The 10,910-nt window shown below is 44.0% G+C and overlaps 1 protein-coding gene across 1 annotated transcript in view; it reads right to left on the bottom strand.

Annotated features, from left to right (window-relative positions):
- Positions 1-9,011: 9,011 nt before the first annotated feature.
- LOC145389812 (uncharacterized) overlaps positions 9,012-10,910 on the bottom strand; it is a 29,019-nt gene continuing 27,120 nt past the window's right edge. Inside the window, exons 4-5 of the mRNA XM_080264959.1 lie at positions 10,044-10,230; positions 9,012-9,905 (exon numbers count right to left, since the gene is read on the bottom strand). Of these exons, the coding sequence (XP_080121085.1) occupies positions 9,163-9,905; positions 10,044-10,230 (930 nt within the window). The 3' untranslated portion in view covers positions 9,012-9,162. The remainder of the gene's footprint in view (positions 9,906-10,043; positions 10,231-10,910) is intronic.

Below are 10,910 nucleotides of genomic sequence, written 5' to 3'. Positions count from 1 at the left end.
GTTAATTTTAAAGCAAAATTATTAGACGTTCACTCAAACAAAAGTTCCAGATCAAACACTCGCCCGGGACTCCGAACCTATGAATACGAGACGAATGAGAGCGAAGCAGCAGCAGGCCTCTCCCAGCGTGAGAGGGGGAGGGGGTGGGGGAGGCGGAAGAGGAGGAGGGAAGGGGGGAGTGCGAGCCATATGCTTCCCTAACCTTCAACCATCCCTCAACCCATAACCTCTCTCTCTCTCTCTCTCTCTCTCTCTCTCTCTCTCTCTCTCTCTCTCTCAGGACCGTGCGTCTATATGGATTTTCGTTACACTACTCCATTCACTTCAGCTTGGTGAAAAATAATGTCACTTCCGTCTTAAATGCTGACCTGTATCAAGAGATACTAGAACATGATGCTAGTCACGAAGAAGTGCTGTGGAAAAAGGATGTAGAGCCATATTATAGTCGTTTGCTGCCACTTAGTTACGGGAAGTGGGTTGTAAAGTTAACTTGACGACCTTCAGTGACGACCCCTTTTCCTTTTACGTGACCTAGATTTTCCCCGTTCAGCAGTTTATTTCACTTAACTCAGTGGTAAAAAATAAGACAATGCCACGGCTCTATATCCTTTCCACAGTACTCCTTCGCTACTAGCACCATATTCTAGTGTTAATTTATTGTTACAACCCAGCATTCAAATCGGAGAGATGGCAATGTTTGGTCAAGTTAAAGAGTTAACTTTGGTGGTATGTACATGATTCCCAGCATCCAGTTAGACCATTCTGATAATTTACTAAGCAAAATCTATTCTCGTCAGCTGAAGAAGCTCCCTAGCACCTCTTCCTTAGCCATTTATTTCCCAAACTACCCACTAATATTCCCTTCCGATTCATATCTTTTTAATATCGACATAGACATGGGGCTGATACAGAAATAAATCGCTGCGGGAGAGGTGTTAAAGCTTCTAACCGCACAAGAATATACTGTTACGAAGGGGGATTTGCCAGTTAGGTAGCCGAGATCTTTCGAGACGTTTCTGGTGCCGTGGGTTTCGGTGCGAGTCGTCGGAGTTGCCAGTTTGCCTGGTGTTTGTGAGCGTGGTTGTTTCATGAGTTGAACATTCATTTATTTAATGTGCTTTTTCTCAGTAATGTTTAATTTAAGTGACTGCTTGTTAGACTGTGTAATTTAAGTTCGTATGGTTAATGATTTAGAGTGTTATGTAATGTGAGAACTCTAGAATGTTTTGATGTCTCGTAGTTGGTAATTGTTGTTGCTAGGGGCTGATGCAAGACAGTATGTCCTAGAATGTTGGAGAAGTAGAAGTTTCGAGAGTAATGCAAGCCTATATATAAGATGGGGTAGAGAGTATTACAAGTTTAGTGAGGTGTCAAGTCAGTTTGGAGTTTAGTCGGGTTTCAGGTCGATTTGTGTGAAGTGCAGTCGGTGTCTGTGAAGACTATATTTTTGGTAATGTGAAAACAGTGGCAAACAGTGACGGGTTATTGACGTTTGCATATCATTGGAACTTGAGAAGACAGTGAAGTGTATTAAGCATAATTACTGTCAGTGAAGATTATTTTCAGTACTTGTGTAATAAGTGAAGTGTTAGCAAGCATTAAGAGTACTAACTGTGAAGTGTTGTTAAACATTAAATGTAACTGCAATCTATACAGTGTGTATAGCTCCAGTGCTTGTGAGAACAGTGAAGTTGAAAAGCATTAAGTGGAATTATTAGGAAAATAAAGACAGTGAACTGTTTATTTTCACCTCAGCTGATCTTGTGTACTGCACACCTAAAGGCTGACCATAAGAACAACAACTCACAGGGCAACGTCCTTCCTGTACTGTACTACAGCTGTTGGACCCTGTGGCAGTGTGGGGACTGGGACGTACTCGTAACAACACTGTCTTAAGTGTTTACGTACCGGACAAAAACACAAATCTTTTTCTAGTGACGCAACGTAAGACTCCTTGAAGACGGATGAAATTTTCTTGAGGACACAAACATCTCACCTAACCCTCTGAATTAGGTGACGGGGTGTTGGTTTATTCCTGCTACCTCTAGACGATTTTATTCATCTTAAGGGAGACCTTAAGTAGAGAATGGGTTAATGAAAGTCACATCACACCTCCGCAGTTTAAAAAATTCTCCCCCCAAAATCGTCTGGACAGAGAATGAAATACAGAAAACGTCACGGAATTGAAAACTTAAAGAAAAAAAAAAAGTCAGTGTTAGAGAATGGAATACAGAGTGTCACTGGCTTTAAGAGGCTAAATTCACGTGTACTTAAATTCCACTTTTTTTTTTTTTTTTTCAAGCTTCCGTGTCGCTGCTTACCTGTTACTAGGGTCAAGGTGTTTCCCGGTGTTTTATCAGGTGCCTCTCACTGTCTCGAGGTTTTCTTCAGGTAAGCAAGGTGTCCCGGGATCTGCCCACGAACTTAAGGTGAGTCTAGGGATTGGGTAAAAAATGCAATAATGATAAGGACACCATTCTCGGCTGACAGAGTTACATTTACTGATGATCTTGTGCCTGAAAATGGTCTCCCTTACACTCAACCTGTCATTATAACTCCATGTGTTTTATATGTACTTTTGTGTAACCCAAGTATATGTATTCTTGTATGTATTTGTGTACCTCAAGAATGTTTTTTGTATGTATTTATGTGTAACTCAAGTATATATGTCTTATGTGTATCTGTGTAAGTCGTGTGTGTTTTTATATGTATTTATGTGTAACTCCGACCCACGCCTCGATCCCCCAAACACTCTCTTCATCAGGATAAGGAAACAACACCATTCGTGAGGCTTTTAATCGTAGAAAATTTATCACATATACATAACTTCTATATAATCTTAAGTACAGCCACGCGATCATCATCATCATCATCATCATCGTCCCGGCCAGGTGTAAGACGGAGGGGAGGCGAGGCGAGGCTGGCTTTAGACCCATCCTGTTATTTTTTTTTTTCCCCCTGCTTAAGACGATTTTCCTCAGCTCAGGGCACTTCCCGGACTGGAGGGGTTTGGTGAAGTCCTCCCTAACCCCTCCAAGCTCAGAACCTCCTCGTAGCTGACTAAAAATCGTCTGGTAGTAGCAAGGATACTTTTAATTTGACCAGATGGAAGGGGTTGCATTATAGCCAGTCGAGAGAATCCACCAAGAAAGATAACGATAAAGGCTATGACGTGTCTGTTCCATAATAATAAAAATAAAAATAATAATAATAGTAATAATGATGATGGTGGATATATAATAATAATAATAATGATATATAATTCCCAACTCCTTTCATGTTAACAGACGGCAAAGTGAAGTGTGACAAAAGGGTCGATTTGACTAGTAACCAAGGAGACTCAGTTCTACTTCCTTAGCAAGGCTCGCTGAATCTCAATCAACCATTACTTATTACACACGTGGTGCGATTTGTCTAGCTCATTATTATTATTATTGCACGCTATTCTTGTCATCTTCATGCGATTTTGTTTAGTTTAAGAAAAATCTCTCGCTCTGACGGGTTAAGGAAGCCTGTAGCTAACCCCTCCAGTTCCCAAAGTCTTTAAGATGAAGAAAATCGTCTCGTACCAGCAAGTCATTGTACTGAAAGTTGAGGAGGAGGAGGAAGGGAAGGAGGAGGAGGCAAGGAGGAGAGGCGCGTAAAACTTAAGTGCGCGTTATCATTATCAAAAGGAGAAAAAAGTTGAGCAGTTTATACCCGTTATCACTAAAACAGACAACAGGTTTTGCCACATAAATCCCATTAATTTCCCTCTTCATCAGGCCTCACCAGACGATTTTATTAAGCTGAGGAGACAGGCCTAGAGAGGTTTGACGCAGCCTTCAATGTCCCTTCAATACAAGTCTTCTTTCCCTTTTTCCAAGATGAATGAAATCGTCTGAAAGTAGTAAGACTGTGCTCAAAGATGTTATAGGAAAGAGGTGGCTAATTTCCTCTCACTGTCACAGGAAAAACTGGTTAATTTTCCCATATATATTTTGGTTTTAGCTTCAGGTGGATTCACTCGGCCGGCGAAACTCCTCATCCCGCCTTCCTTCACAGACGTCTTATAAAAACTGAGTAAGCGAAGGTGTAGGCAAGCTCCTGCACACCTGAAGGTCATTAGGAAAACACCTGTACTTCTCAGATGTGACCAGGTGGTACTGCATGACAAGGGGTGTACTTAGTAGCAATAGAGATACGTCGTCATCATCATTACCTTCATCATCATCACCACCACCATCATCATCATCACCCTCATCATCATCATCCCATGCTTCGATTCTATGGTGAAATACTGAAAGTTTGTCCATACCTTCACGGACTCAGTTTTCGTAAGTCCCTCGTTATTTCCTCTGAGAACTAGGTCCGTATTCTCGTCGGTTAAGAAGCTCCCTAACACCTACTCCTAAGCGATTTATTCTGTTTATTACACTTTACTGTTGTTCCATAAATCCTTCCAATGTCGCCATATTCAAGAATAACGTACATATGGATATTAACCAGCCATACCCAAAAATAAATCGCTAAGGAGGAGGTGTTAGGGGGCTTCATTTAACAACCAGCGAATAATAAATCGCTAACGAAGAGGTGTTCGGGAGCTTCCTTTAACAACCAGCTAAAAATAAATAGCTAAGGAAGAGGTGTTAGGGGGCTTCCTTAACAACCAGGTAAAAATCAATCGCTAAGGAAGAGGTGTTCGGGAGCTCCTTTAACAACCAGCTAAAATAAATAGCTAGAGAAGAGGTGTTAGGGGGCTTCCTTACCTGACGAGAATACGAGATCAAGACAGCATCGAATCCCTTCCTCCCTCTCTCACCTGTGTCTCGTCAAATCTCCGTGTGTCCTTAATCTCCCTTTATCAACAAAAATAAGTGACTAGTGGTAACATAATGCCCATCTTTTACCTTTTATTTATCCCCAAAATATCGTTACAAAAGACCACTTGCCGCCGTGGGGAAATATACACACACACATACACACCCAGGTAAATATTGCTTCATGTATTTCCCCATTCTGTACATGACCAAGGATGTAGCCTAAAGATCCTGTGAATAAGTAGGCTATTTTTTTCTCCAACTAGCTTACTCCTTAGTGCACTGACTACCCTTGACCTCCCCTCTCTCATACATACATAAATATAAACCCAAAATACGCATATGTACACAAAACTAATAATTTTGCAGGTGCTAAAAACATGTCACCAAAAAACGACACCAAAACAAAGAAACATCGCATTAGCCCACACACACCCCATGTTTGATTGTTGATGTTCCAGTACGCTCTCTCACTCCTTCACTGGTCACTGGAAGCTATTACAAAGATGGATAACTATAAGGAAATGAACTTAAATACCCATTGAGGTGACAGAAAGGGAATCTAACGCCTTCTGCCCATCGAGAAAGGGGAAAGGAGTGTACATAATCTCCTGTCATCTATTCCTTGATTTATATTATTACGTGAGCTTTGGGTAGCGACGGGAAGGGGAGTCTGATCCTTTTAAAAAGCTATCAAGGATACTTTACTTCCCTTATACTTTCATTTATACCTTGATTTATTTACATTAGTTAACCAACTTCGAATAGACGACGGGAAGGAGTATCCGATCCTTTTAAAACTCCCATGCATAGTTTATTTCACTTATACATTTATAAATACGATCTGATGCCACAAAAGAGGATCAAACTGCCCAACTTGGTCGCTGACACGGGTTATAAAGTTGGAGATGAAGAGGAAGCTAATCGTTAAAAATATAGTGAAGTGATTATATTAGAGTGACTGGTGAGGAGAGGGAAGTGATGTGCTCTGAGATAAGGGCTGGGAGAGATAGATAGATAGATAGATAGAAAAACAGAAGACAAACAAATGGAGAGATAGACAGACAGAGACAGGTGGATAAAGACAGATAGAGAAAATAATATAAAGATAGCCTATACAGATTTTAATACACAGAACGACAGATAGATGCAGATAGACAGATAGATAGATGCACTGACAACTGATGGAGAAAAATAGTATGAGAAAGATTTATCACTATGAAGAGGTGACATTACACGACTGTGGAGAAATGAGGAAATGATTTATATAGTGAAATGAAGATTGGTGATGAAGTGGGAGAGAAGGAGAGAGGAAAATAAATGATGGGTTAAGAGCATAATGAGAGAGAGAGAGAGAGAGAGAGAGAGAGAGAGGAAATGAGGGAGATGTAAGATGTGTGATGATATGTCCATTATCACGTTATGAAGTGGTCTGTCTCTGTACACATGTTGCTCCCTACCTCACACTAAGTCACCCTGTCTCACCCTTTCTGTGCCCTCACCCTACCCCCCTTTAACCCTGCGACACCCACCACCATACTCACCTTCACCCTGTCCTCACTCTAAAAAGTTCATACAGTCACCCACTCACCCTACCTCACAATTAGGAACACTGCATCACCCTAGAATAGCCTTTAACTCAAAATATATCAAACCCTTGCAACATTTCAACTTGCAAATCAATCTCCACTGCAGTCCTTACGTATTTTCCAATTTCCATCAACCTCCTAGAACCAATTTCATATCACTCTTTAATCAGTATGTCAGCAGTACCATCTCCATTAATTTCAACATCTCTACCCCCATCTTCTCAATGTTTTTCTATAATATCTTTCCAATATTCCTCCATAATTTCAACTCTCGTACAGTCTTCTATATTTACATCCACTGATTCACTTGCCACATCCTCTATCCTCACTACTATCACATTTCCCAACTCATTTCAGTCTACAGCTGATCCTCTCCGTACTGACCAGTTCACGGTACCTTATTCTCTCATCTTCACTGTTACATTTCACCATCTCCAATAGTACCAGTTCACGGTAACTCTCTCACTTTCACTGCTCAATTTTCACCCGCACTGTCATTGTTCATTATCATCACCATCTCATCACCACACTCACGGCACTTTCATCACAGCTTCATTTCCATCATCATCATCATCTTCTTGACTAGCTCTCTGCACTTCATCTCACCGGGAATGCTTTCAGAGGAGATAGATTCATTTGTCTATTATTCCACTCTCACAAATCCATCTATTTTTTTTTCTTCCAGTCCTTGAGCATCTACTTCCTGACAAAACCATATATGTAACAGTCCTTCAGCTTGTTTGAGAAAAAAAATTATTATATATATCTCTTATCAAATTCACTGCTGCATATAAAATCATGTTATCTTTTGAGTCCCTAACATCTCTTCCTTAACGATTTATTTGCCAAACTGCCCATTAATATCCTCTTTTTGTTTCTTGTACCTCTTTAATGTCGATACTGGTTGCATGAATAACACACACGAATATAGTAACGGAGCAGAATCAGGAAAAAACCGGTAAGGAAGAGGTGTTAGTAAGCTTCCTAACAGAACGAGAAAACAGTCCATAGTCTCGTTGGTATAGCCTTCGCACTTCCTTCTAAGCGATTTATTTTGGTTAAATCACCTTGACAGTGGCCTTTTTACTAACCATCTCTCTTCTAATATCAACACAGTTTGCATCTGTAACAAAGACGATAGTAATGTGTAAGGGAGAAAGTAAATCGGTAAGGAAGAAGCGCCACGAAGTCTCACACCAACGGGAATATGGCTAAGTACTGCAGCATCAGAAAAAATACAAGCTTGATCAGATTACAAACGTCGCTTCCAATCCCTTGCGTTCATATCCAACCCTCCGTAAAACCCCTCTCCACACACGCTGTCCAATCCACGCAAACACGCATCAGGGCTGGAGATTTCGCGTTGGAGATTTCACGTTTATCTTCCTCCCAATCACGAAGAGAAACACAGCTCTTCATGGCCTTAATCCTCTCCCATTCGTACATGTCGGAAATTTCCCCCAGTCGTCGCAAACCGCAGTGTCTTTTTCCCTACTCATCTCGCAACAATAAATTTAACTTGATTCTGTGCCACTCGGTTAAGCCCTGTTTTGTTTACGTGTTAGATTACTGTTCTTCTGCCACTTGCTTTATCTTTTCTCTCTTTCTACTTTTATTGATTACTTTGGCCTTATTTCTGACTTTATCCCGTTACACTATCGTACCTTTTTATCATGCAGTAGTCATCCAGTCCCTCTTTATTACTATTTCTTTCCCAATTATTCTCGACTGACAACCATCTTCCCACGTCCCATCACGATATATATAAGTGCTTGGTGTTCACGTACGCTTGCCGACTCCATCATCATTTAGCACATTTCTCTGCCTCCCACCATCATTTAGCACACTTCTCTGCCTCCCACCATCATTTAGCACATTTCTCTGCCTCCCACTATCTTTTAGCACATTTCTCTGCCTCCCAACATCGCTTAGTACATTTCTCTGCCTCCCAACATCGCTTAGTACATTTCTCTGCCTCCCACCATCATTTAGTACACTTCTCTGCCTCTCAACCGCACACTTCAGTACATTTCAGCAACTCACACACTTCATTATACATTTTCTCTCTTTCCAGCAATCCATCTCAATATTTTTTATTTTGAGATCAACGAACGTGCAACAAAATAATCTATATCACTTTTCACATTGTTCATTTTTTCATTCTACCTTGGATTTCTTATTATACACTTTTTTCCACATTAAATTTGAGCTTCAAGGCATTTCCATCAAGGTATTTGAGTCCCCCCCATTAATTTTTTTTTCTTCAGTTTTCTTTTTCCAATATGTTTCACTCTCGCTTTCCCCCTAAATATTCCACAAACTTTCGTCCTCTTTCACAACTCTTCGTCCGCAGGTTCGTCCATAACTGGTCATTTGTGCGAGCCAATTATGTTTTAGGTTTGTTTGTGTGTGTGTGTGTGTGTGTGTGTGTGTGTGTGTGGCGGGATAAAAGCGCCAGTTTTTGTTGTTGTTTGTCTGTTCCTCGTCCGCGCTGACAAAACAAACACAACAAGTACACAGTTGGTGTTTGTTTGTGCTCACAGTCGGCAGGGTGTGGAGAGAGAGAGAGAGAGAGAGATAGAGAGAGAGAGAGAGAGAGAGAGAGAGAGAGAGAGTACCAAAGGAGGGGAGAGGGGTGAGGGAAAGAAGGAGTGAGAACAGTGGTGGGTAATTAGTGAGGAAGTTGTGTTGAAGTGTGTGTGTGTGTGTGTGTGGAGGGGCAGCGAGGAGTGCAGGAGGGGTGCACCGGGACAGGTACAGGGTGCGGTGTGGTGCTACAGCTCGTGGTACAGGGGTTCACTCTCCCGCGTGCCGCTGGAGTCGTGGCGCCTCTGACGCTTTTTGGCGCTGGGGTCGAGGGTACGCGTCGCATGGCGCGGCGCCCCCTCAGTCGCCCGCCGCCGCTCCGTGCTGAAGTAGATGCGGTAGCGGTCGCTGCGGGAGGGGAGAGGGGGTAACCCTCGCTCCGTGGGTGAAGGACGCTCCCCGCCACAGGTGGAGGCGCCTGAGGAGCCCTCGACGGAGTCACCGCCGTATATCAGACCCGAAGGGCCACGCACGGGACCGTCTGGGGTGATGGGGCTGCGAGTGGGGGGCGGTGGCACCCCCACGTAATACCGGGGTTCCCGTGGGGGCAGACCGCGGTCCACGGGAAGGTCGGAGGAGGAGGAGGTTGAGGTGCGTCCGTCACTGGTGCCCTGGATGGTGTAGGGGCGAGGGGCGTGACGAGGCCCGCCGGTCAGCAGCTGCGGCAGGAGGGCCTCGTGGTACTCGCTGCCCTCCGTCGTGCCGGTGCTGGTGGCACTGATGGCCGCCCGCGCCTTCCGACCACGCCCACCTCGGCCCCCACGCCGCCCCTGGCCCACCCGCCGCCCGGGACACGTGCAGCTGCCGCCCTCAACCCAGGCTCCGGCGGGCGGCGCCACAGGGCTCTCCTCCACCTTCTCCTGAGTGGGCTGCGGCGCCGCCCCTTCAGAGCTCACGCTGCCGCTGCTGACTGACGTAGAATCGCTACCTGCTGAAATTACAGTTCTTATCACAAGACAGTACTGTACACTACCACAGCACAGTACTAACCTATGCAGTACAGGGCAGCACAACACACATACCAAGATACAACACTACGGCAAGACATCTGATATATTACGCGACTCACCTGTAGATATCTCTTCATAGGTGGGGTTGTACAGGTCCTGCGCTATGTGGTAGTGGCGGGGTGAGTACTGGGGTGAGACGTGCGCCGGGGTGAGGGCTGGGGAGAGGGGCTGGTGCAGAAGGGCTGGGGTGCCGCCCTCCACACACCCATACGTAGGGTGTCCGTGGCTCACCTTCAGGTCCAGCAACTGTGACGGAGAGAAAGGGAGAGTTGGTGTGTGTGTGTGTGTGTGTGTGTGTGGTACAGACGTGTTGGCACGTGAGTGTAGCTATTATGAGGTGTGTTTATGAGATGCTTTCACTTGTTTGGGTACGTGTTGGCTCTGTGATTCATGAGGTCTTGGTGTGTAGAGTCGTAAGGTGTGATGAATTACGAGGAACAGTCATCAAGTAAGGTAAATTAGCGGTTAATGATGTGAGGTGAGGTGAATTATGAACTGGCTAATGATGAGGTGAAGTACGAAGTAGCTAGTGATGAAGTGGGGCGAAAAATTCAGTGACAAGTGATGAAGTGATGTGAAGTGTGAAGTGGTTAGTGATGAAGTGAGGTGAGGAAAGTGGATCATGGGTGGTGATGGGGGTGCAGTGTGATTTAACCTAAGACCTATCTCTGTCACCTCGCTCCCGTCCGTCACCTGTCACCAGCTGTTCCCGTCCACCTGTCACCACCTACCGTCAATGATTGTATTCGACCATCACAAACTATCCACTCTGCCGCCGCCTCTCACATCACAAAACATTTACTAAACACATATACAGTACTCACACCACATTCACTCACCTCGCCATTCATAGCACACTTACCCACCCCACAACACAACACAATTACTCAACACAGCCCACAACACAACGCATCCCCTCTCAACAC

This window comes from Coenobita brevimanus, chromosome 14, assembly GCF_032717465.1.
Source record: "Coenobita brevimanus isolate Jiangsu-jjx chromosome 14, ASM3271746v2, whole genome shotgun sequence".
NCBI lineage: Eukaryota > Metazoa > Arthropoda > Malacostraca > Decapoda > Coenobitidae > Coenobita > Coenobita brevimanus.
The sequence above is the reverse complement of the archived record's forward strand: the minus strand, read 5'-3'. Positions and strand labels throughout refer to the sequence as shown.